This window comes from Astatotilapia calliptera, chromosome 22 (assembly GCF_964374335.1).
Source record: "Astatotilapia calliptera chromosome 22, fAstCal68.1, whole genome shotgun sequence".
In the NCBI taxonomy this organism is placed as follows: Eukaryota; Metazoa; Chordata; class Actinopteri; order Cichliformes; family Cichlidae; genus Astatotilapia; species Astatotilapia calliptera.
This window is the reverse complement of record NC_137442.1, coordinates 10,976,322-11,003,386: the sequence shown is the minus strand read 5'-3', so window position 1 is coordinate 11,003,386 and position 27,065 is coordinate 10,976,322. Positions and strand designations below refer to the sequence as shown.

At 38.9% G+C, this 27,065-nt stretch overlaps 3 protein-coding genes and 1 non-coding gene across 5 annotated transcripts in view; 3 read left to right on the top strand and 1 right to left on the bottom strand.

Moving 5' to 3' along the window:
- The window catches only part of ext1c (exostoses (multiple) 1c), an 84,265-nt gene extending 82,228 nt beyond the window's left edge, over positions 1-2,037 (top strand). For both annotated transcript variants that reach the window (XM_026157439.2, XM_026157440.2), the window contains exons 11-12: positions 1,032-1,203; positions 1,307-2,037. In XM_026157439.2, coding sequence (XP_026013224.1) covers positions 1,032-1,203; positions 1,307-1,492 — 358 coding nt within the window. In that variant the 3' untranslated portion in view covers positions 1,493-2,037. The remainder of the gene's footprint in view (positions 1-1,031; positions 1,204-1,306) is intronic.
- Positions 2,038-3,786: 1,749 nt separating this feature from the next.
- On the bottom strand, positions 3,787-9,429 carry zgc:114119 (Mediator of RNA polymerase II transcription subunit 30-like). The gene is made up of 5 exons (XM_026157004.2): positions 9,259-9,429; positions 8,747-8,992; positions 6,039-6,197; positions 5,781-5,870; positions 3,787-4,749 (listed from the first exon to the last, which is right to left on the bottom strand). Exons 2-5 carry the CDS (start codon positions 8,978-8,980, stop codon positions 4,654-4,656), a joined length of 579 nt encoding a protein of 192 aa, XP_026012789.1. The 5' UTR covers positions 8,981-8,992; positions 9,259-9,429; the 3' UTR covers positions 3,787-4,653.
- Positions 9,430-15,922: 6,493 nt separating this feature from the next.
- On the top strand, positions 15,923-19,331 carry LOC113015080 (uncharacterized). Its single transcript, XR_013904575.1, has 3 exons — positions 15,923-16,046; positions 17,016-17,172; positions 18,676-19,331. It is a non-coding gene; the product is annotated as an uncharacterized LOC113015080 (transcript).
- A 2,384-nt stretch (positions 19,332-21,715) lies between these two features.
- Positions 21,716-25,103, top strand: LOC145423521 (uncharacterized). The gene is made up of 5 exons (XM_080296128.1): positions 21,716-21,860; positions 22,172-22,342; positions 22,944-23,084; positions 23,687-23,827; positions 24,400-25,103. The coding sequence occupies exons 1-5, from the start codon at positions 21,801-21,803 to the stop codon at positions 24,559-24,561; spliced, it is 675 nt and encodes a 224-aa protein (XP_080152254.1). The 5' UTR covers positions 21,716-21,800; the 3' UTR covers positions 24,562-25,103.
- Positions 25,104-27,065: the final 1,962 nt, after the last annotated feature.

The window sequence follows — 27,065 nt, the reverse complement described above, 5'->3', positions numbered from 1 at the left end:
GGAGGGGGAAAAAAAGAAGGCAAGAGTGAATTACTCAGGGATTACTTCAAGCAGTTTGATTAATTCGAAAAGCACGAAGTCGATTATGTGCTATGGGAGAGGGATGGGAGTTCTTATACAATGAGAATGTAATTACACCACAGACAGGGTACTTTAAAAGGTGTTGAAACCTTGTGACATTTTGAGACAATGTGGTCATTATTGTCAGCAGACTTAATAAAAACACGTTTTTGTCGTGCTAATTTGAATCTCTAAAGCCTATAGACACATCAGCGCCAACTTTAATAACCCGTTTTACTGCTTAAACAGAAAAATACCAATGAATAGTGAGCCTATAAAACACGACTCGCTCAGTGGGGGAATGGATAATTTAGTCTTCATCTCATTTTTACTGCATATCATATTAGTAAACTGATCTGACGGCGCGCCGAGACTCCACGGCAGCAACTTACATAGAGATAAATGTGGCCAATTTTGGTTGTGAAGCACAATTAAACCTTCTTTAAAAAAATAGAGTGACAGTTGCTTAGTCTGAAAATATAATGATAAGTAAATTGAAAGCGCTATACACCTAAAACTGATATTGAAGAACATATGCATTGCATCAGTGGAGTTTAGTCGGCTGGGCACCTTAAAGCTTAAATCTCACTCGGCGGAGAAATCAACTTGTCCTAGATACATATTATCAGCATACATCACACCATCTACTCTGTAGAGGTCACCGAGCCTGCTAACAGATGGTTGCTTGACCTCCAGTTAATCATGTTATGTTACATTTTTATTTTAGGTTAGATGAGGCCCTTGTCTAAAGAAATTTACAGTATGATGAGTGTAGGTATGAGAGGCTAAAACTATCATTAGAGCTACTGAAAGCGAGACAGGTAGAGCACATTGGCGGAAGAAGTGGCAGCATATCTTTGTCAGATGGGGTTTTTTAAACATATCTCTTTTATATAAAGCACCATTGCCTGCTGGCTTTAAGAATACAATGAATATTGTATGTTTATGTGACACTCTCAACTTCCCCACAGGTACTACCACTACCTGTTCACTCACTACCTGCCTCAGTCTCTGCGGACTCTGGTGGATCGCACCTCCAACTGTGAGGACATCCTTATGAACTTCCTGGTCTCTGCTGTGACTCACCAGCCGCCGATCAAAGTGGCTCAAAGGAAGCAGTACAAGGAGCTCCCCAGTCCACAGGTAGGTACCGAATTGTCTTCAAAGTAATACTCTCTGGAGTCTCTTGACTTGGTTGTTAGAACAAGATTGGATGCTAAATAGCATGTGCCTGTTCTACTCCCAGGGTACGAAGAGCGTCCCTTGGGCCAACCCTGAACACTTCAACCAGAGGCAAGAGTGCGTCAACTCCTTTGCCAACTGGTTTGGCTACATGCCCCTGGTGCATTCTCAGTTTCGCCTGGACCCCGTTCTCTTCAAAGATCAAGTGTCCGTCCTACGCAAGAAGTACAAAGACCTGGAGAGGGCCTAACATTTCTGGACAAAAAGACTAGAGAGCGTTGAAGTCATGTTTCGAGCCATTTTGGACAGACAAATATGGCTACTAAGTAACAGAAAGTTCAAGACATGTCTTTCATGCATGGGAAGTGGACAAAAAGGCACCGAGGTCCATTGGTGACATGGACAATCATCAAGAAAGACCCAAGGAGATCTGAACTATATAAAGAGCTTAAGAGAAAGGAGTCTATAAAAAGTACTTCAAATGCTTCTCCAACCTCCATGAATCTTGAGAAATTTGGGGCCTTAAAATAGTCCTTGTGATTGGCCCTGTCGCTGAGAAAGGACAATTAAAATAGTCAAAAAAGGAACATTTGTGAACACTTCAAATGTCAGTGCTACTGCAGTGGCAACAAGGAGAGAATGACTATCTCATGCCAGGAGCACCCAAGGGACTGGTATCGGTGCCATGCACTCCAGCTGGCAACATCTGTCTCCATGTTACTGTTGCCAAGGAAACAGATCATTTCACATTAAAATGCTAACTGTAAGACCAATAAAGTGATTTATAAATGCAAACTCTGGACTCGTGCTGCAGAATGTTCACATATTTTGTCCCATAATTGCCAAACACATAGTGTGTGGCCACGTTTCCAGCAGAGGCAAAGTTCATCTTGTAATTTAAGGTACAAGCAACAAAGATAGGAAATCAGGGAGGCTGCTGTGGCATGTCTGTCTTTCATCCAGTTATGCTACAAACGTATAAAAAGAATCATGTAGTTCTGGTTACACTGCTGAAGATCACACTGTCAAGCAGTTTCTTGAAAAACACACAAAAAATAGAAATCAACTAATCATTATGAATACTACCTTTAAATGAATAAGCGAAATCTGTAGGAAAACAGCCAAAATCTTTGTTCCAGTGGATTTATCATTTGCAGTCCAAGTTGGCATTTATTTTGAATATATGCAGATAAATGTTTGTCATGCAGAGCAAAAGACAGACTAATTGCTGGATGGTGATGCCAAACCTAGTAAAACTCGGTGAACTTAGGCAAGTAAATGTGTTTGAGGCAACCTGAAAATCAGAGTTGGGAAAAAAGGTGAGTTAAGTAACTCTGAACGTGGGATGGTTGTTGGCGCCAGACAGGTTGGTCTGAGAACTCCAGAAACTGAAGGTTTACTGGGATTTTCCCATACAACCATCTTTAGAAGAACGGAGAGCGCCAGGTCAGTGTGTGAAAATACCCTGTTGATGTCAGAGGAGAATGAGCTGCTAGAAAGCCAACTCAGCCGTTCTCTACAACCAAGATATCGAGAAGAGCTTCTCTGAATGCACAACACATCAAACCTTGAATCAGATTGGCTACAGCAGCCGAAGACAACACGTGGCGCTACTCTTGTCAACTAAGAACTAAGTTTATGAGGGTCTCGAAAAGCGATATATAAATGCAATCCATTATTATTATTATTATTATTATTATAGTTCACATGAGCTTACCAGACTGAAAAAAAGCATGATCCATCCTGCCTTGTATCAACAGTTCAGGCCGATGCTGCTGGTAAAACTCCAACTGAGCATCAATTAAACATGGCAGTCCATCTGGATATTACTGCTGTCCATGTCCATCCACAAAGCTCAAATAATCTCAAAAAGGCTTATTTTACATGACAGTGACCTCACTGTACTCAAATAGCCTCTACAGTCACCAGAGCATCTTTGTGATGAGGTGGAACGGGGGATTCAGATCATGAATGGGCCAAAATCTGAGGAATGTTTCAAGCCCATTATTAAATCTATGCCATGAAGAATAAGGGCAGTTTTGAAGGCCAAATGGGGTCGAGCAAAATTTGCTGTGTGATGGATACACTGAAAATGTGTATTGTGGCAGGTACAATTCCACTACAAAGGTAAAGTAAAATTAAATATAGAAAACCCATTTGGGACAGGATGAGTTTCCTTTAAAAATAAATTACTAAAGAGTATTATACTAAGCACAATCACAGGAATCGAAAGTGTGGTTCGATAGCATCCGACATGACTGAGAAAGAGAATGACTGGCTCTTTGTTGTAATGTAGGCAAACTACACAAAAGAGCTGCTGCTGTGTAAAGAAAGATGAATACAGAAGGTTAAGGTCAGAGTGTGCATCATTACAAGTAGGTGGATGTACTTTGATGTACTTATACATCATCTCAATTGTGAGGGAGATCATGCATTCCTACATCCACCCTCAGGGTTGAGACTGACACTATGGAGCTAATACTTCAGTCTGAGTGGGCCCGTCCTGGATTTAGAAGCAGGACTTTAAAATATATATTCAGACCGTTTGTTTCAAAAAAAGAAGTTTATTAAAAAACAAATACCCAGTACACCAACCATTTGTAGTACAGTTTACAAAAATAAATTCACAGGTAAGCAAGTCTCAACACCCTCAGGGCAAACAGGTGTGATGTGTAGCACTCAGGAAGCTAATCTCATTAAGCACATGCACACACTTATGTACAAAGCACCTGAGATACATAGCTGCCAAAGGGCCGATTGGAATTCTGAACCCACAGTGTTTTACAACTGACAGAGCACAAATATGGGCAATTGTTCCTATTGTAAACAAACATATCAGATCAGCTTCTGTGCTTTGTGGAAGAATTACCTGCAATGAATTCAAGTCTGTCTGGTGTCAAGTCAGCACCTGGAGGCAGAACACCATGAATAGGCAGTTTAGGCTTCTTTCTCTTCTGTGCTTTTTGTTACCTGAGGCCATCCAGGTTCCAACTTATTTTTTCATCAGTTTGAACAAAAGTCTATAACTTATTTAAGTAGTTACAAAACAGTTGCAGAGCACTTTCCAAATGAAAATTGGGTTATCAGCTGCCTCATACAAAAGAAGAGGATGACTGTTAGAATGTGTGTCAGCTTATCCTGTTTTTGGCTTTGACTCGATACCTTATTCCTGCCTTGTTTATGATTTCCCTCTTATCGGCTCCAATACAACAAACAACACGGGCTCTTAGATGAAAAGGTGCAAGTAAATTATGAGTTTCAGTGATGAAGTGCCAGCTCAGAGTAGGCGGAAGGTCCCATAAATCCTACAGAAGTTCCCTTATTTCACCTGGTCTTTGCCGTCTTAAAGTTCCTTCACCCGCAGAGGAGTGCAGAGCTAAGAAACAAGTGCGCAAGTCTCATTCAGAGACATCATTTTCTAAGTGTCAGCATAGCATTGACGTCCCACAGAAGGTTCCTCATCTGGTCCATCAGAACCTTCATCTCCTGGTTCTTCTGGCGCAATTTCTGTATAACAACAAGACATTTGGCCATTAGTTAAACTCTGCAGAACACGTGGACTTTAACCATTGCCTGTTACAACCTTATACATATAAGCAATCCGGGAAGGAAATAGCTAATCACATATTAACAAGTGATGCTGACACTGCCTCACACCTGGAGGAAAAATACTTTTCTACTGGTGCTGATGCTAAAGCCAACAGTCCTCTCAGCCTCAGGCAGAATTTTCCAGTGTTTTGCCACTGGCTCCCTGAAGGTATTTTTGTAACCCAACTGAAATATTAGCTCTAACAAAAAACAACACCCTAATTCAGAATGAGTAAATAATGCAGAGTTTTTCAGTTAAAATCCAGATGCTACTTTAGCCTGTGTCAGTACTGCCACCTAGAGGAATTTGAAAGGGACTTTATTCTGCTCATTTCAGCATAGCTAAGTAACACTGTCCCCAATTATTAAAATATATAATAAACTGTGGAACACCAAACAATATATGAGAAATTAATTGATTCATATGTTGAATCCATTTCAAGAAAAGCTGCAGCAATAAGTCAATGAACTGGCATAACGTTTGTTGCCAACCCTTTTTCTTTCTTAGTAGCTAATGATGTTTTCTGCACGTTTAGGATTTCCTGTTTTGTGTCATAAAGTGACGGTAATAGATATCCTGGCTGTTGGTCAGAGAAAACAAGGCACTAAAAGATGTCCCTTTTAGCAGTGGGAAGTTATCAATTTCAAGACCAATTATTATTAATTATTACAGAATTATTTGCAAATCTCACGAACCCATAACAATTCACAATAGTGCAGAAAAAACGTATCAAATGTTTAAACTGGGATAATGCACCATTTAAAAACAAAAGGTAACACTGACTTTGCTGGCACCAACACGTACGTTTTCAACAAGTCTCTAAATCCTGGACTTGAAATTCTGTGTGTACTGCTTTTTTATTTATTTTATTTTAACTTAACCCCCCCAAAAAAAGGCCCCGTCACTGCTGATGGTTTCCCGAGGCGACAAGAACATTACAGAAACCCACCTCTAGGACCTCGTTTCTTTCCTGGATGACAGCAGGACTGCAGGGCTCCACTCTGACAGAAACCAGCTCCTCTCCAGCGTACGGCACAAGCTGAACACACAGCCGAGGTAAATCACGATTAAAATTGCATTTTTTTTTCTCATTATCAAATCAGACATAAAGAAAGAACATAGTTCTACAGTAGTTATATAGTAGTAATTGAAAAAATGTTTGTTTGTTTTTCTTTTTTGGGGGGGGTCAGCAAAGGTCTTCTCTAACCTCAGCTGGTCCCTCCTTCAGGTCAGAGGTCATTTCCACACAGCGTTCATACAGCAGTCGGAGTTTTTTGAAGAGCAGAGTGAGCTGCCGAAGGTGTTCCTGGAGCTTCCCAAAGCGGTCCTGATACGTTGCCTGGCTCTGAGTCACCCCATTAGGAAGCTGAATCAAAAACACACAATAGATAACATGAAATCATTTGGAATAATTACACTTCTATTTCTAAATACAGCAGTGTAATGCAAATAAAAATGCTGACAGTGTCAGGCAATGTAAATGACTGCATGTACATTGGACATGTAGACAATCATTTTTCAAAACCAAGTAATAGCAATGGCAACACAAAACCATAGTGTTCCTCTTCTTAACAGGGCGATCGTGGCTCAAGAGTTGGGAGTTCGCCTTGTAATCGGAAGGTTGCCGGTTCGAGCCCCAGCTTGGACAGTCTCGGTCGTTGTGTCCTTGGGCAAGACACTTCACCCGTTGCCTACTGGTGGTGGTCAGAGGGCCCGGTGGCGCCAGTGTCCGGCAGCCTCGCCTCTGTCAGTGCGCCCCAGGGTGGCTGTGGCTACAATGTAGCTTGCCATCACCAGTGTGTGAATGTGTGTGTGAATGGGTGGATGACTGGATATGTAAAGCGCTTTGGGGTCCTTGGGGACTAGTAAGGCGCTATATAAATACAGGCCATTTACCATTTACCATTCTCTGAGCTGCACAGGTTTAAAAAAAAAAAAAAAAAGGGGGGGGGGGGGTCACCTTAATAGGCAAGAACAAGCTTTAGAAGTCAGCACTACACTGAAAAACACAGAGGCGCATTTGGTAACACGGATCAAATGGAGATGGGAGGATGGGTACGAGGGATGCTGACAGGCAAGCCGAGCAGATATGCCAGAAAAGAAGACGGGCCAAATTGAGACTGACAGGGAACAGTGGAACCACTTTAGCCACATAAATACCGCCCACTCAGTTAACAGCCACACATACACCAGAGCTGCTGGTGCAATTTGCTGCACTTAAGCTAAAGAAATAATGCTAATATAACAATAACTGCAATTTTTGGTAGCAGTAAAATATGAGTAACCGTCCGTGCTGCCCATCTAAAACTGCAGACTGGTGACTCAGCAGGTAATTATTGAACTAATCAGTCAGTAAACCTGCAGTCATTTGAATTTTCTGTTAAAATGCCAAATGTACAAAGGTTCCAAGGAAGGGCTCACCAGTACTGTAAGGACCCAGATGTGAGAGGCGCTGTTGTCTGAGAAGTGTGGATTTTAATTGGCTGATGCCCGGATTACACACTTACGGACGAGGGCACGGACAGTTCTGGAGATTATGGCCAAAAGCTTGATCTAATAATAGTTTTACATAGTGTACATTAAGTCCACCAGGGGGAGGTCAAATTGGTGCCCTGATAGTGTCATTGAGGTCACCAAATTGGCATTCACAGAGCCTTGTGTTCACACTCCAATGACCCACTTTTTATTTTAATTGTTGCCAATAGCTAGTTAGTTGGAGCAGTTGTTGTTTTTCTTTTTTTCTTTTTTTAATCTAAGACATTGTTTTTTCTCTTCTATTAGACAATAAATAAACTTAAATAAACGTAATCCTTAATTTAAAAAACAAAACGAATGTTATTTATAAATGGTATGAGGAACCTGAAGCTGCACTTGATTGAGTTTTCAAAAGTCGTTCAGATTAAATAAATATTAAAAACGATCGTTACAGTTGTAGTTTTGGACTTTAAGTCAATATGAGAACTTAACAGGCAGGAGTGCAGAGGTGAGAGCTGGGACAAAGGCTGGTAAAAGGAGACAGCTGGCTGGTATGATAGAGAGAATGAGACCAGGTGGGAAGAAAGCCATGCCTGAGAAATTATAGATATACTCAAATGTGGAAGCGAAGAGTGTGTCATACAGGATTGAAGCTGGAAATCAAATAGGTGATGTTGAATTTGTTCACTACACGTTGGATGTCAGTTAGAAGAAAAAAACCAGAGTAATTTGGATAAGACCGTAAGCACAGTCAGAGTGTAAGAGACTGGCGATAGGAGCAGGCAATAGACATATGGGTGATGGAAATAGATTTGATAAGGACGTATCATATTTCAAGAAGACAGAAGAACACAGGGTGACATATAAGAAATGAGGAAGATGCATACAGGCGGACTACATTTAACCAGAAGGTGCAACCTGAAAGAGACACGAGACTGCAAGGTTAAGATTAAGAGTTTCATTAGGAATGTAATCAGACGGATGGCTCAGATTGAGTGCTAGAGAGGGAAGACTAAGATGGCTGGAAAATGTGCAGATAGGAATAATGGATATACTCGACAAAGATTGCTGAAAATGGAGCTGCTAGGCCAGAGGAAATGAGGAAAAAAGGAGAAGATTCATGAATGTAGTGAAGGGGACATGAAGATGGTTAGTGTGACAGAAGAGGATGTCAGAGAGAGAGATGGAGGCTGTAGTGACCCCTCAGAAGAGCAGCTGAACTGAGAAGATGAATGAGAAACTAACAGTAAGAAATATTAGTCTGCTAATGATACACCCATAAACAAAGCTGAATATGTGAGTGGGCAAGAATATAGGTAAGTGTGTTATACTCATATTACATATAGGTATGCGACAATATCGTTATTTTGATATCAAGTCCCAGACACTAACAACAAGAAAACAGTTCCTGCTGCTAAGCATGAGCCTCGTGTCCCTTACCTGTGTGGCTCGTGTAATCTGGAAGATCTCCATAGTGCGTGTGACAATATCTTGTACAGTCTCCTGTCCGATCCTGCAGAGGAACACCGGGGAGATCTCCCTAAGGGCTCCCTGAGGAGGCATGGGCTGCTGACCTGCACTTGGGGCAGCACCGGGGGGCAGATGAGGAGGCTGCTGCTGCTGCTGTGAGGGCATACCTGCCATCCCTGGCTTCTGAGGTAAAGAAGCTGCCATATCCACACAAATCTGCGGGGTACGATGGTACAAGACAAAGGTGATGTTCTATTAGCGTAAATATACGTTTTCTCAACACAGCAAGGATGTATGCTCAAATTTAAGCTTATTAGAGAAACTACAGACGTTTCGAGATCATATTTAAGAAAGCAGGAAACTCCTTAAAAATGTACTCTCAATGGAGACGAGGGAGGGAAACTTAACTTACTGGCTAAACATGCTAGCTCAAGCAAATTAAGCTAACTAGTTAGCAACGGGCTGTGCAAAAAGCTACTTACCCAAGTTCAAACCGTCTTTTGGCTGAATGTTGTACAGATGTTTCCCAGATGATGCAGCCTTTGCGAAAAAGGGCCTAGTTATTTATTATTTTAAATAAAGCATGATCACTGGCACCCTTCCATTGATTTCTTTCAGAAAGCACAGCACGTTAATGCGTCACTTCCGGGCATAAAAATGGGATTAATTCTCCCACCGCTAGATGGCGACAGTAGACGCGGATATACCTGAAGGTACTGTAAACATCAGCTGTAAAAGAACAAAACAATTTTAGCTATATACTATATATACTATAGTGTAAAAATATACATTTGTTTTTCATTCGCACTATTAAATATAAAACTGTAAAAAACATAGAGAGAAAAACACATTAAAAGTCATCACTTTTCATCAAATGCCACTAATTTCATCATAGAAAATGTTAGTGTTGGATTGACATTACTCAAGCATGATATTAAAATTAATTCAATTTAATTCTAAAGCACACATTACATGCATATTTTGCATGTAAAATGTAACAAGACCATACACTGGATGTATGTAAAAGGGAAAATTTAAGTATGCAGTAAATACAATTGCCCATTCAAAAACAGCAATAATGTAATTTCAATATTATATGATAGCCATCTAGTTACTTATTAGAAAGACAGCTATAAAATGATCATCTATTTATGATAGGGTATATGCAAAGCCTTATTGAACGTGTGGTCATATTGATTTAAATGTCCTATGTATATTACTGTTTTATAGCCGCAAAGAGTCAGCGTGTTAGTAAAGAAGTTTAAACTTCATCCTACTCCTTTTCAAGCATGTAAATTATGTGGTATATACAGATAGTCATTAATATTTTTCCCCTATTAGTTTTTTTCTTCTGTTTGCAATGTTTGTTTGTTTTTTAAAGTATATTTACAGTAAAAAAAACAACAACAATCAATTAATGTCTTAATCAAAATAGTCTTTTTTTTTAATTTAATGGAAACTGAAGTCAGTAAATCAAATTGGTGGTTTACAAATTTTCACTCACACTTAAGGTGTGTCAATGATGGTTTCAAGTATTTATTTATTTTTGAATAGTTATATCTACAAGGATTTTATAACTTAAGGAAATAGATAAGTCTTGGTGGCTGGGGATCAGTCTTCCACGGCCCCCGCTCCGGCCTCCAAGGTAGGGTCCCGGTAACCCTATCCCGGGCAGGGTGAACTGTTCCCTTGATGTTCTACTCATAGGCGTCTTCTGTATCTTTCTTTGTCTGGTCCTTCACCCAGGACCCAGCTCTCAATTTACCAGTCGATCTGCATCCCTACCCCCACCTATGGTCATGAGCTGTGGGTAGTTCCTCCGAAGAGTGGCTGGCCTCTCCCCTAGAGATAGGGTGAGAAGTTCCTTCACATCAAAAGGACCCAGTTGAGGTGTTCCGGGCATCTGATAAGGATGCCTCCTGGGCTCCAAAGGGGTGAGGTATTCCAGGCATCTCCCACTGGGAGGAGGCCCCGGGGCAGACCCAAGGCATGCTGGAGAGATTATATCTCTCGGCTGTCCTGGGAACGCCTTGGTGTTCCCCCGGACAAGCTGGAGGAGGTGGCTAGGAAGAGGGAGGTTTGGGCTTCTCTGCTTATGCTGATGGATGGATGGATGGATGGATGGATGGATGGATGGAAGTCAGACTTTTAAGCAGTAGACCTATTTTGTTTGACTCAAGGATAAATGAATTACACGTGTTTGCTTTGCTGTCAAGTCAGACCAATAAAACTGAGGAAAGGACTGGATTTGTCAGTCACATGTGGACCTACTTTCTTTATTTGATGAGTCTGGTTGCGTGACTTTATCCATGGTTTATATAGGATCAAAGGTCGCAGTCAACCTAGCACAACAACAGCAAGTTCAAGGAAGTACAGCTTCCTTCAAGGACTTGGTTTAGACTTTATTCCCTTTGAACAAACATGAGTAAAATGGCCTGATATAGGCTCAGATTAAAAAAAGACGTAGTTTATATATTTGTATTTTATACTAAAATTGACTGATAATAGATCCAATTAACAACACAAATACAGAAAAAACGATTCCTTCTACTTTGCAACTTTATTTTGCCTGTATGTTTCTCTTTGTTTTGACGTCACGTCACCATTTCCATCTGTGTTTGATGTACCGTTTCAACTAGAACTTTGTTTGTTCTTAAGGAAATGCAATTTGCATGGAGATCTTAAACACGCAAGGCAGAGATAAGGTACGCAAGGTACTGATAACAATGAATGTTAAATGCATTTTAACGCACAGTGGGCTCAAAAAGCAAGACCACTTGTTTAAATACTACTTTTTTAGCATCAGTTTTGGAATTTATTACATGCATTGTTCAAAGTGATGGCTTCAGCTGAGTCATTTAAATAAAAGACTGAATCTTTGAATAATATAGACATATTATTATACACACGTTTAGTCTGTGGCTCTTTTGCTTTAAGAATATCAGATATAGTTGAGTTGGGAAGTCTGTGCACTAGGGCTGCCACAAACGATTATTTTGATAGTCGACTAGTCATCGATTATTTATGCGATTAGTCGACTAATCAGATCATCATCCACTGGACGTAAAACTACAGCTTATTGCACCAGCAGCATCTACTCTTATATAACTATCATTAGCTTACAGCTTTAAGCTTTTAAGGTGCTAACTAAAAATAAAGACAAGATGATAGTTTATTCAATTCAATTTTAATGAAATTATATGTGCAATATGTTTGCTTGGGCGTTTTTTTTAAATGTGAATTATTTGACCATCTGCCGTTTGACCATCAGTATTGTCTCGGTGGAGTTTAATAAACTCCTTGCTATCTAAAATATAACAGGACACCGGAGTAAATTCTCCAGCATCTCACACTTCTGATGATCAGCTGTCTGCTTGACGTTTATTCAGCTGTGTAAAAACTATAACTTTAATCTCAGACAAACCGATTTACTCAGGAACAACTAAAATACTGGAAAAAAAAAGCCAAACAACAACATTTTTAATTTATCTAAGTGACTCATATATATTTAACCTGAGTAGTGAAAGACGGCGGTGGGTTTGAAAACAATTTGCCGGGAGTCCGGTGTTCTCACAGCGCTAGTGACCTAGCCCCCGGCTAGCTATCGAGCTAGTGGGTAACAGATGTCTCCGAAAACGTCGGAGCGCTTTTGAAAATATGTGGTGTCCTGATAAACTGAGCAGATATTTGAGGTTTACACAGCTACATTCTCGCCTGAAAATATGTTAAACGTTTATTTTGTGACCCAGAAAGAATAATAAGAGTAATATTAAAACTAACTAGCTACCGCCATTGTTGGAAACTAAGCTGGGCCGCGCTATGAATTCTGGGACAAAGCTGCTTCTTCTTCTTCTTCTTCTTCGGGGTTTAACGGCAGCTGGCATCCTTGTACATGCAGTGCTGCCATCTTCTGTTTCAGTCCGTTATTACACTCTTAAATCCTGCTACTTATTCCTGGGTCTTTTGGGATCTTACAAAGCTTCAAACGACGCGTCGACTATTAAATCAGTCGTCGACGATTTTGATAGTCGACGTAATCGTGACTAGTCGACAAATCGTGGCAGCCCTACTGTGCACAACTTGATAACTCATTTAATTCAGTTTAGTGTTATTTATATAGCGCCAAAACACAACAACAGTTGCCTCAAGGCGCTTAACCCATGTTATCACGGATTAATCAGACAATTTTGTAATCTTTGTAAGGCCAAGTAGTCCTTGACAATCAGCACCCTTGGACATTCTTGGTCTTAAAGTAGTTCTTCATCTTGGCACCGTTTAATCGTGCTCCTCAAAGATGGGTGGTGCTTGTTTATGAGGAATTACGTGTCATATTTTCCAGTCAAGAGTACAATTCAAGCTTGTAAAAATAACCTTTTTCCCCAATAACACTTCTACAATCACTAAAGCAATCAAAGTTTTGATTGGCAGAGCCTTATGAACAAAGATTATTTGCCTCTGAGTCACTCATGTCTGCCTGAGTATCATTTTAACCCCTTGAACAATTGAAAGGATGATTTCCTATAATTTACACAATCCAGTTTACGCAAAGTAGTTTTTTAAAGCTACATTAGCTGTTTAGCTCTATAGTGTTTTCAGTCATTCGGATTAAGACATTTTACATGTTCATATTCATAACGGATTATATTTTAGACCATGTTTCTTAAAATGTGGAAATAGAACATTAACTTTTAGCTGTGTATCTTCACAGTCATACAGCTCATGGAAAAAATTGCTCCCTTTTTCCCCCTCAATCTCTTAAGATCCTAATTTTAGTAACAGTGCCCTCTGAAAGCAAATACTAGCATGCTAACATGCTAAAAGAAACATTAGCATGTAAATACTGCACAGTTGATATGAACGTCGTGATTTTAACATTTAACTAACTCTATATATCTCTCTGCAGCCTTCATTAATAATAATAATAATAATAACTTTATTTATAAAGCGCTTTCAAACAAAGTGCTGTATAACTGTTTAAAACTAAAGAGATAAAATAAATAAATAAATAAAAAGCGATACATAGCAATACACGTAAAAGACACAATACAAGTTAAAAACAGTAAGAATTTAAAAACTAAAAGCCATAGAATTAAGACTTGTAAGATAAGGTGAACAAATGTGTCTTCAGCTTAGTTTTAAAAACCTCCACGGAGCATGCCTGCCTAACATCTTGAGGGAGGGTGTTCCACAGAAACGGGGCACGAAAAGAAAAAGCACGCTCTCCAATTGTCTTTTTTCTGGCTCTAGGAACCTTTAGAAGGCCAGAGTCCTGAGATCGGAGAGCACGGGATGGAACGTAAAGATGTAAAAGGTCGGAGAGGTATGAAGGTGCCAGTCCGTTTAAAGCCTTGTAGATGAGCAGCAGGACCTTAAAATCTGCTCGAACCTGACAAGGTAGCCAATGCAGAGATCTCAGAACAGGGCTAATGTGCTCAAATTTCCCAGTTCTTGTTAAAATGTGAGCAGCTGCATTTTGCACCATTGTTCAGTGTTGTTTAGTTTGTAGACAGTATGAAATTTATATATATATATATATATATGTGTGTGTGTGTGTGTGTGTGTGTGTGTGTGTGTGTGTGTGTGTATATATATATATATATATATAACAATTCTGTAACTGTAACTTCGGTCGTTGCTGTGCTTTTTTTGGAAGTCGAATTTCCCAGAGGAACCCACCCGAGGGATTAATAAAGTTCTATCTTATCTTATCTTATCTTATCTTAAATTTAGTAAGCAGTATTTATTTACAGATTTGTCTTTTATTGCTCAAACATCTGATCCTGTGGGAAAAAAGGTTTCAAATGACAATGTAGTTCTCTAAAAAGCGAATTACACCCCATGAGCCAATAGCTTCTAGAACCACCTTTAGCAGGAGTGAAATAATTGTTTTCTGTATGACCTTATTAGTTTCTCACATTGTTGTGAAGGAATTTTGGCCTATTTTTCTCTACCGTATTGCCTCAGTCGATTGGTGTTTGCAGACATTCATATATACACCGCTTTCTTAAGGTCCTGTAACAGCAATTCAGTTGGGTTGAGCTCTGCACTTTGACTGGTCCATTGCAAACCTCCGATGCTACGCTGTATCTGTAGCCACTGTGCCGATGAACTATTCTATAAGAAATATTTGGTGCTAAAATTCATAAGGAAAATGTGTACTACATTAATAAAATCCCACTCTATTCTACATGGAAACATGTAAGAGTGTCACTTGCGATGTTTGTGCTATATTGTGTCCTGGGACATTTGGTTATCGGAACTTTCCTGTACCAGGAAATATGCAGTGCTGTGATAAACCAGCTGATAACGTGCTACAAAAGGCTACTTGTGATCTCATACCTACCAGAATCATTTGTTACAGGAACAAGTTTGCTTCCTCTCTATTGTTGTAATAATACGGTGGTAGGAGAGAAATGAAGTTATGTGTGTTGTTATTTAAAATGTTTTGTAGTTTTAGGTTTGTATTCGACTTCCCCCACAGGATACATATGCTTTCGTTAATCAACTATAAAACACCCAGTATGCACCTGTTACATACTCACATATTAAATATTTGTGCAATCAGTCTTAAAATTTAAAGGGACAATACACCTCAAATAAAAAATGACAGATTTTTCCACTTGGACTATAGTGCCATCCGTTTGGCTTGTTTTGGTGTGTATAGCCATGTGTCGGGACATTAAAATAGAAATAGAATTAAAATAGACTTGAAATCCTCAGCACCAGTGTCTGTTTTTCCAGAAATTATGACCTGGCTATTTAAGAAACAACAACAACGTATTTCTGCAGATAGAGTCACGTATCTACCTGTGAGAAGAACCTGATACATGTTAATATGTGACAAGATGCAAATGATTATGGCACCCTTTCCTCTCAGCATTCAACCTTGTGCATCTAATTCTTGGTTTTTTTTTAAGTAATTAAAACTGTATTCTGTTGCAATGATTCCACCCTTGAAAAAGAACTATTCGAAGAAATAATTAAAATCATCATGTCATATATGCCAGTGAAGAAAGTATGTAAACTTTTGACCATAGCTGAACGTTGTTTTTGCAATGGAAAACGGGTACAAAAACAAGTACAACAGAAAAGTAACAGTACTTCTCTTTTTTTCACAATGGTTTGGTCACATTCGATTTTTTTTGGAAGTTGATAGGGTTCCTCAAATATTTGTAAAACCTTATATCAGAAATTAAATATCACAGGTTCACATTCCTTTCTGTTTGCATCAGTTATTCCAAGAGTTCAACAAGACAAGGTGAAATCGAATGTGAGTAATTTACCATTTTAAAAAAATCAATACAAAATGTGAAGGTTTGTAAAGTAGAATTCTTGTGTTATCAAAATAACTACAGAGGGCTGGTTAGCTTTCCACTTTCATTTTCCCTTGAATGACCTTGTTGCTTCACAGTTTTTCTCTGTTGACCTACCCTCGGGTTTATTCCTGCCTTATCTGACCTTGCCTGAAAGTTAAATATAAAGAGGAGACAGATTTCATAAAAATGTAAGACCAAGGTTGTAAATCTAGAAATGTAATATGAATAAAAAGAGATGAGAACCGAGAACTGTGTTGTTAGTTAGAATACTTCCGAACATGCAAGGTCAAATTCAACAAAACCAGCTGTTATTTTAAGAAGTGGCAAATAGCAGTCTCTAGCAAGTCTCAAGATGCCCTTTTCCTTCTAACTTCACACAAGTCCTCATGTGATCCATCCTTAGTAATATAAAACAAATACAACTGCTACAAAAAAAAAAAAACTTTTTTGTACCATAACTAAGCCCTGCAAATTTTGTGATACAGGTTTATTCTTTCATGAAAAAATTTATTTTACACAGTGAGTATAGCCAAAACTGTACCCAAAACACCCAACCTATTAGCATAACTTTTCACAAAATACATGGACACATGGTAGCATAATATCTCCTGTAATATGACACTACTGAGAAAGTGGGGGTCAGAACAATGTGTTTCCGCATCCTTCAGCATCATTTCAGCAGGTTCAGAGTTGTATCAGGAAGCAGTCACCGTGTTATAAAAAAAAACCCAAAAACAAATATTAACCTTAGCTTTAGGAGAAGCATATGATTCTACTTTTAACAAAGTGCAGTGGAAGCAGTTTTCCCTCACATTGTTACTCTTTTTTACACACGAAACACATTTAGTTTCCTGTCATATAGGGCATTATGAAAGTGCACCAGAGTATATAACAGGGCATGGTTTTTTTTTCTCTGTTATCAGCATCAGTACTACTGGGAGTTGTCAGGTATAAAAGGTGAGCCAGAAAGGTGTGAGCAGCCATAAAGTACAAAGAGAATTTACCAAGAAGACCAAGATGAAGATAACCGGGACAGTTCTCCTATGTGTCTGTTTGACCTTTATGTTTTTGGGCATAGAGGTAAGAGGCATTTTCACTTAATTTACCAAAGTTGCATTTATTTAAAAAAGAAAAAGAAGCCAGTTCAGGTTACCATGCTTTTACTAATGGCAAGCAACACAATCATTTGTTTTTCTAGCTTAAGTGTAGTTGGATTCAAATCAGAGGTAAATTAAATCAAAAGTCAATGCAAATGCAGGGAAAGAGAAGAAAACAAAAGGATACAAAACCAAAACCTTTTGACTGTATTTCGTTTTGTACATGTTTGAGGATGTAGAATTGAATCACCTCATCATTCTCAGCACATAGGCACTGTAAGTGTAAACAGTGACATTTTCTTAGATTGTGATTTAAAATTATTATTGAAATTAGTGTGAATCAGTGCATCAGTGAACAAGAACTGTATTAACAGCTCCTTCATTTCTAGGATTCTGTGAAACTGAATATATCCATACTTTACTTACTTAATTTTAAGATAAGATAAGATAAAACTTTATTAATCCCTCAGGTGGGTTCCTCTGGTAAATTCGGTTTCCAAAAGCACAGCACCGACAGAAGTTACAGAGTTACAGAATATTTTATATATATATATATATGTATATATATGTATATATATATATATATATATATATATATATATATATATATATATATATATATATATATATACACACACATATATAAATACAGAGACATATATAAATAAAATATACGAAGGGGATAAATAGAATAAATAGGAATAAAAATAAAAATACAAGGAATACTTGCACATTTCAAGTATTGCGGTCTATTGAACTACAAGTGGACAGAACAAAGAAGCAGGACTCAGGTTTAGGCCATCAGAGTACATGACAATCAGGCCCTGCAGCCCTGCCTATCACAGCGGTATGCAAAGTGCAGTTAATGCTTTCATGCTTCGTGTACTGTTGAAGCAATGTGTACCGAACTTTTGCATGCTTGTGCGTACAGAGGATTTTCCACTGAAACAGAGACACATCTGTAAGCTTTATTTATTCCACGAAGTTTGACACAGAGTGGAAATGCAGACAGAAGAACATGGAAATTGAATTTAGAGTAGTGATAAGTATTACAAATAAATGGTAAATGGCCTGTATTTGTATTGCGCTTTACTAATCCCTAAGGACCCCAAAGCGCTTTACACATCCAGTCATCCACCCATTCACACACATTCACACACTGGTGATGGCAAGCTACATTGTAGCCACAGCCACCCTGGGACGCACTGACAGAGGCGAATAAGTACATGATATCAATATCAAATCAGTTTATCAACATATATGATATAAATTAGAATGCCTCATGTTATCTCCTTTGTCATTTTTTAATTAGATCTGCTTTACAGTAGCAATTTGTTCCACATGAATTGCTGACATTGACGTCTGTAATTTATTTAAAATAGCTAAAACACTGTTGCTGGATAGATATGAGCATATGGCTCTGCAACAGTCTACATGAATATTTAGATATATCTTTTACACCGTGAACTTTTATTTTCTCTTACAGGGCCAAGGCACCACAGATGTCACAACTCCAGCAGTGACCAATAACAGCACTACGAGTAATAGCACTCAGCCTGCAGCGACCACACCTCAATGGAACGCCACTGTTTCTTACACGACAAACACCACCCATGCCCAAACTCCTAAAACCACAAGAATACCATCTGACACCACCTCCCACTCTACAGATAATGTCACTTCATCACAGGGGTCCTCCGTGTCCCCTGGGGCTACTCAAAACCCTGGAACCCCAGCATCCACCACACAGAAATCCACAGGGACTACCAGCAAAAATTTTACCACAATCTCATCTACAACGACAAAAGGAGGATCTGCTCCTTTGTTTGGGTTCTGCAGTCAGCTGCTGGTGTTTGCTGTCACTATTCTGATCTGCTGTGCTTTGGAATGAATGTATGAAAGTATAGAATCTGCATTTAAATCCTTAAATGCTGTGGAAACATATTACATTATTATTACAGCCTCGTATTAAATGGCTGCTTCTTTAAGGCTGTGATGTGCTCTGTTTGCACTGAGTCTTTCTCTGCTTTTACACAAATATCCATAAGTTATGTATGACACTGTGCTTCAAATGTTAATGCTATGTTTCATTCATAAATACTAAAAGGGAATAAAGGAAACCAATGTGTTTTGGCAAATAAAGTAAAATGGTGATCTTTTGCGGAGGCTGAAGAGTTAATTGTACTGAACACTTCAGCCAACCTGGGGTTTGTTTTAGCTGAAGGAAACGGCAGTGGTGCACCCACAGCTCCATTTGCATGTTGGCTTAACACTAAAAAAGCTAGGCAACATCACATTTGAATTCATGCTGTTTGTACAGTAGCATCTTTGTTTCTCTCATGCCAACATGAATTTATGCATCTTATTATACGTATATTATTATATACGTATAACTATACAGATCAACATCTAGCAAAAACAAACCAAAATCTAACAAGAGCAAGTCACAAAATGTTCTGGTGGAGTATTTGCAAATTAAAAATAATAATACCATTTACAGTTTTATATATATGTATATATAATTATGCTAATACTAGTTCTAGTCGCACCATATAACTCATATAAGATATGATATTGAAATTTTGCATAAAGTATAGATTTTTATGTCTGTAAGCCAATCAATATCTCAACCTCCCATTCAGCTTTTGATATAGCTGCAATTGCCATTTATCCATTTTAACAATAAAGATCCATTTTCTTTATGTCTTAAAACAACCTGTCCTTCACCCCGTACCCTTTCATCCACCTTTCCTGTTTTCATGCTATTACCTCTTGGTCTGACCTGCTCCCTCCCCCCCAAGTCATGTTTCATCATCTTGTCCTCATCAACCCCATCTCCATGACTCATTCCTTGCACCCTTCACCTCTCCTTCACCATATACCCTTCATTGTATTGCATTCCATGTTTCTATAACCTTTCCCAGATTGTTGGCTAGGAGTAGGTCTCTCACAACACAGGATGCATGCCTTGTACTGCTCTGCTGATGGAAAAGTTGTGAAGTGTTTGTATAACTGCAAGCTTAAAAGATGAGAATACATAAGCAAAAATCTTGGTTTATAACTGGTTAATGACATCTGTTGCCTCGTTGGACAATTCCTCTTTGATCTGGAATAAAGAATAAATCCAGTCTGCGTTTGACATGGTATTTAAAGTTAATTTTCTAAGGAAGACTTTTCCTCTGGGACGTCTGTGTCATAGTATGTTTGGGGGTTTTCTGTAAATGTAACCACTTCCAACCTTTGTCTATTAGTATCCAAAGCTATATATAGTAGTACCTGGTAGAGGACCCGAGCTTGAAGGATAAACCGCCCGCAGGGGCGTGCTGGGTGGTGTTTTTATATATATGCCAGGATCCTGACACCTTCACAACTACCAACCAAGTGAACAACACTCTCCAGGAGGTAGGTGTATCAATATCAAAGTCTGCCATAAAGAGAAGACTGCATGAAAATAAACAAAGAGAGTTCACTGCAAGGTGCAAGCTACTCATAAGCCTCAAGAAGATAAAGGCTAGATTTAAAAAAAGAGACATGCTCAAATCCAGCTGAATGCAGTCAAATTGATTTGGTAGATGGACAATGACCCAAAACATACAGCCAAAGCAGCCCAGGAGATTATTAAAGCAAAAAATTGGAATATTCCTTGGAATATTCCTGAATGACCAAGTCAGTCACGTGATCTTAACCCAACTGAGCATGCATGCCACTTGTGGAAGACTAAACTTTGAACTGAAAGGCCCACAAACAAACAGCAACTGAAAGCTCCTGCAGTCAAGGTCTAAAAAGGAGGAAAGCCAGCATCTGGTGAAGTCCATGAGTTCAAGACTTCAGCCGGTTATTAGCAGCAAAGTATTAGAAATGAACATTTTATTTTCCTGAAATGTGAATATTTAGTGAAATGAAAGGATTGTGTTAAAGATGTTTTAGTTCTTCACATTTTTATGCAGTCTTTTTGTTGAACCCACTGAATTGAAGCTGAAAGTCTGCACTTTACCTCCATCTGAGTCGTTTCATTTAAAATGCATTGTGGTAATGTACAGAACGAAATTAGAAAAAGAAGTTGTCTCTGTCCAAATATTTATGGGCCTAACTGTAAGCCTGACAAATCAGCGTGCTGTTTGAACTTTGAAAGGTTAAAGTAAATGTAGTTGTGGAGCTGTTGATGTACTGTTGCTACTTTAAAAAGGATCACATTAGACAAAAACTTCAGTGAAACATTGTACTTTACAACACTGCCTAATTAAACAAGATGAAAGAAAATGAGGTAAAATAACATGTTATTTGAAACTGTTGAGTAAGTTTAGGGTTGGAGTTCTACAAAAGAATAAAAATAGCATCGAGTCAGCAGCCTGAGACACAAGAAAGACATTAGAGAGAAGGTATCACATCCATAGGTTAGGTTTCATTTGGCACAGTGTAAAGTTTTGCATTTGTGGTCCATCACTTGGGTGGAGGCTGACAGGTGAACAAGGTGAATGCAATATAAAAAGGCCAGCTTTGGAAGAGAGCACATATTGTACAAAACAAAGACTTGAGTACGGGAAACAAATCACATTTTAACAAGATATTTTAAGCTGTTAGCTTTCAAGAGGAAATTATATTTCAAGCAATATGAAGTACTTTTTCCTGGCGCTGCCTTTCCTGACTCTGCTGGGATTTCCCTTTTCCAAGGTAAGACTTGAAATTAAAAGTAAAAAAGAATGAATGTAACAAAAAATAAACAAGAAACAAACAGCAATCTTTGTTGATCAAACACACTTAAATAAATAAATAAATTAATATTCAGGGAATTCTAACCAGTGAGCCAAGATGATTTTTGATGGAAAAACTATTCTGATTCATATTTTTCACTGTTAATGCATTGCATTGAAATCACTTCCTTAATGGGCAATTATTACATATAAAGTATACAATATCATTTGTAGTGTCAGTTTTATTAATTTATTATTCAGTGTCATAAATTCTGTTGGTTTGCTCTTTAGCATGCGCCGCTAATGTCTGCAGCAAAAGGACCCGATCCTACCTACAATTTATCCCCAGCTACTAATACTACCACAACTGACAGTGAGACTAACAGCAACAGTGGCTCTGGCAGCGGCACCCAGGCTTCCACCAGCACGACGACCACAGCCAGAGGGGTATCGTCAACCAAGGTGACGACAAAGCACCTGGAGGCAACTGTTGCTGTGATTTGCCACTGTATAAATGAAAACTAATTGAATGCAAAGAGAGGATAGAGTCGCATTGCCACCTCTGTGGCTCTGCTGTTTGGACCTTTTGCTTTTTAAACCATAGTGCAGTGGGCAATCTGAAGTCTCAGAGACAGAACTAGACTACAGTGTTATTTATCACACAGCAAATCAGAGTTTATTGTATTTACTTGTAGATGAAATACATTACCAGCTGTAAGAAATAATCAAAAAAGATAAAAGTAAAAAAAAAAAAGGAAATCTTTGTTTTTCATATTTCTTTGAATTGAAAGTAATGTGATCAAACACACACTACAATAAATATAAAACAAAAAAATGTATAAATTATTAAATTAATAAAAAAAAAATACTTGAGGAAATCTTACCAGTGAACCAAGATTGTTTTTGATGGAATATCTATCCTGCTTCTGTATTTTTCAGTGTTAATGCATTGCTTTAAAATCTCGGCCTGAACGTAAAGTTATTACATGTAAAGCATACAATATCATACTCTGTAAAATCCAGCACAACAGAGTGTCATAAATTTTGTTGCTTTGCTCTTTAGGACATGAGCACAACCACTGCATCAACAGGTCTGAGTACTACCACTACTGACAGTAAGACTAGCAGCAACAGTGGCTCTGGCAGCGGCACCCAGGCTTCCACCAGCACGACGACCACAGCCAGAGGGGTATCGTCAACCAAGGTGACTACAAAGCACCTGGAGGCAACTGTTGCTGTGATTTGCCACTGTATAAATGAAAACTAATTGAATGCAAAGAGAGGATAGAGTCGCATTGCCACCTCTGTGGCTCTGCTGTTTGGACCTTTTGCTTTTTAAACCATAGTGCAGTGGGCAATCTGAAGTCTCAGAGACAGAACTAGACTACAGTGTTATTTATCACACAGCAAATCAGAGTTTATTGTATTTACTTGTAGATGAAATACATTACCAGCTGCAAGAAATAATCAAAAAAGATAAAAGTTAAAAAAAAAAAAAGGAAATCTTTGTTTTTCATATTTCTTTGAATTGAAAGTAATGTGATCAAACACACACTACAATAAATATAAAACAAAAAAATGTATAAATTATTAAATTAATAAAAAAAAATACTTGAGGAAATCTTACCAGTGAACCAAGATTGTTTTTGATGGAATATCTATCCTGCTTCTGTATTTTTCAGTGTTAATGCATTGCTTTAAAATCTCGGCCTGAACGTAAAGTTATTACATGTAAAGCATACAATATCATACTCTGTAAAATCCAGCACAACAGAGTGTCATAAATTTTGTTGCTTTGCTCTTTAGGACATGAGCACAACCACTGCATCAACAGGTCTGAGTACTACCACTACTGACAGTAAGACTAGCAGCAACAGTGGCTCTGGCAGCGGCACCCAGGCTTCCACCAGCACGACGACCACAGCCACAGGGGTATCGTCAACCAAGGTGACTACAAAGCACCTGGAGGCAACTGTTGCTGTGATTTGCCACTGTATAAATGAAAACTAATTGAATGCAAAGAGAGGATAGAGTCGCATTGCCACCTCTGTGGCTCTGCTGTTTGGATCTTTTGCTTTTTAAGCCACAGTGCAGTGGGTAATCTGGAGTCTCAGAGGCAGAATTAGACTACAATGTTATTTATCACACAGCAAATCAGAGTTTATTGTATTTACTTGTAGATGAAATACATTACCAGCTGCAAGAAATAATCAAAAAAGATAAAAGTACAGAATAAATGAATAAATAAAATGGAAATCTTTGTTTTTTTCATATTTCTTTGAACTCAAAGAAAAATGAAAAACGTATACACTAAAATAAATAAATGTATAAAGTACGTGAGGAAATCTTACCAGTGAACCAAGATTATTTTTGATGGAAAAACTATCCTGCTTTTACATTTTTTCAGTGTTAATGCATTGCTTTAAAATCTCGGCCTGAACATAAAGTTATTACATGTAAAGTATACAATATCATACAGCACAATGCAGTGTCATAAATTCTGTTGGTTTGCTCTTTAGGTCATGGGGACAACCACTGCATCAACAGGACTGAGTACTAAAACTACTCACAATCAGACCAGCAACAGCGGCTCTGGCAGCGGCACCCAGAGTGGAGAGAGCCACATCGTCACCTTTGTGGTTCTGCTGTTGGGATCTTTTGCTTTTCCAGCCATGGTGTAGTGAGCAATCTGGAGCCTCAGAGCCAAAACTAGACTACAATGCTATTTATAAAACAGGAAATCTGAGTTGATTGTATTTAGTTGTAGATGATGGTAGTGAAAGAGCTAACCTATAGCATCTCAAAAGATATGTGTGTAAGTCATAAGGTGATTTATAGAGCACTTTCCACAGTGGAAAGAGTGCAATGCCTAATGATATGTAAAGGAGAATTGTCTGTATTTTTAAAAGCACCTCAAAGCATATTTTGGCACATTTCAGTTGTTTTATTTCAAAGGTGACATGCCCTTACACATCTTTACACTATTATACCCATTACCTGTTTATTTTCTTGTGTGATACTTGATGTATAAGTTAAGTCAAATTTTACCTGTAGACATGTTATAATATAGTGATGTCTGTTGAAGATTTCCGTCTGTATTAGTATAATTATTTGCACAATTTACAATAATTATTTGATCTTTATGCATTAATGTGTGAAATAGATTCAACATAAAACACTATCTAACATAAATGGTAATAAAACAGAGCATCGTTTTAATGGATGCGTGATTATGTGTTTTAATAACAATAATTCAATTAATTTCTGCTCTTTTTTTATACTGCAAATTTTTAAAACCATCCATCCATCCATCCATCCATCCATCAGTTCTCTTCCACGTATCCTTTTCAGAGTTGCAGGGGGGCTGGAGCCAATCCCAGCTACAATAAGGCTAGAAGCAGGGTACACCTTGGATAGGTCATCACTTTTTCGCAGGGCTAATATAGAGAGACAGACAACCATTCACAGCTATATGCAACTTATAATCATCAGTTAACCTAACCCCACTAACAGCATGTCTTTGGACTGTGGGAGGAAGCCAGAATACGTGGAGACAACCCACACAAACACAGGGAGATCATACAAACTCAACACAAGACCCTGGTCACAAGGTGAAGTCAAACTCAGGAGGCAACAGTGCTAATCACCACTGCAAAAAAAGAAAAAAAATCAGTCCAGATATCTATTATGATTGTTGAGTATGCTTCACTGGAATCAGGTTTTTGTTGGCACGGTTGATCTTTTTCTTTTTTTGTTTCTTCGCCTGTCCTGTTTGGTTCTTTTGCCATCAGAATTATTGTCTAAAGGCAAAGAAAGATGCCCAACGGATTTACTTTACCAAATGGACCATCCCGGCCTTGCCGTATTGGTCTATTTGATTCATCTTTGCTTTCATTGTTTATTTTATTTTATTTTTGCTTGCTACACACGGGACAGACATGACTGGGGGAAAGAAAAGGGAGAAAGAAAGAGGGAAAGAAAAACAGCAGGGAAGAGGAACGGTGATAAAGGGGAAAAAAAACAAAAAAAACAAAAAACAAACAAAACAAACAGGCAAAAAATACATATATAAATCACCTGGATCACCTGTTGAGAAAGAAAAAAGAGAAAACAAGCAAAAAAACAACAACAGAGCAATATAATAAACAACATCATCGCGATGATCTATGTGAATATAACAGTAAATACTAAATATTGAATATTATTGTGCTACCTAACCCTAACCCCTGCACATTTCTCAGCACTCACCCAACGTGGAGACAGACATAAATAGACACTGTACACACAATCACACTCCCCAAGCGTACTCTAGGTCTAGGTACCCTTGCCCCTGGAGGGGGAACCTGCACCCAGACCCAGATAGTGTTACCCTCTTCCCTGGGGTGGAGAGAAGAAGACCGCCCCGACTCCGCAGCAGCAGGGAGGCCCACATTCCAGACCCCAATCGGACGGCCAACTCCTCCTCCCAGCCCCCACGCCCCAACAGGCAACAGAGAACGGGGGTGTGTGATGACTCCAAACCTCCCTCCGCCTGCTCATATGTAGTGTTGATGCATGTGTGTTCTAAGGTGCATTTAAAACCCAGGAGAGCATGGAGCTACCTGCCAGAGAGCAGCAGGTAAGTGCATCGCCCCTCCTGATAGCCCTCAATGTATATGTGTATTTAAAATTGAGAGGTGGGCAACGGCGCCAGGGGTGAGGTTGTACACTCTAATGGTCTTCTGGATGCTGTGTAGCGTGCCCACCCCCAAGGTCCTATATGTATGTGCTATGAGAGTGTGAGTAATGTGAATGTCTAAATTGTGGGATGAAATTGAGGCACAGGCAGCCAGAAGGGGACAAAGGGGGGGATGCCTCCCCTGAACCCTGGTGGCACACCTGCACCCCAGGGCCTTGCCTGTTCAGTAGTGCCGCCTGGCCCCACAGAGCCCGGGACAGCCCACCCGACCCCACCACAGAGAAAACTGCACCCACCCCGTCATCCACTCATCTTCCAAACTACACAAGACAATAGACACCCAGGCTGAGTTCTCCGCCTCCCCTATATCTCCCCCACCTGCAGAGTGATTTCCTGGAGAGAGGATTCTGTTCAATTCAATTTTATTCATATAGCGCCAAATCACAACAAAAGTCGCCTCAAGGCGCTTCATAGATACAGAGAAAAACCCAACAATCATATGACCCC

Bases quoted from the DNA above. Each gene is read 5' to 3' on its own strand.
- LOC145423521 (XM_080296128.1), top strand. From the start codon at position 21,801: ATGAAGTACTTTTTCCTGGCGCTGCCTTTCCTGACTCTGCTGGGATTT. The intron at 23,085-23,686 runs GTGACTACAAAG...TTTGCTCTTTAG, and splicing joins GAGGGGTATCGTCAACCAAG to GACATGAGCACAACCACTGC. The intron at 23,828-24,399 runs GTGACTACAAAG...TTTGCTCTTTAG, and splicing joins CAGGGGTATCGTCAACCAAG to GTCATGGGGACAACCACTGC.
- zgc:114119 (XM_026157004.2), bottom strand. From the start codon at position 8,980: ATGGCAGCTTCTTTACCTCAGAAGCCAGGGATGGCAGGTATGCCCTCA. The intron at 5,871-6,038 runs GTTAGAGAAGAC...CTGTGTGTTCAG, and splicing joins TGAAGGAGGGACCAGCTGAG to CTTGTGCCGTACGCTGGAGA. The intron at 4,750-5,780 runs GTGGGTTTCTGT...GTTGTTATACAG, and splicing joins AAAGAAACGAGGTCCTAGAG to AAATTGCGCCAGAAGAACCA.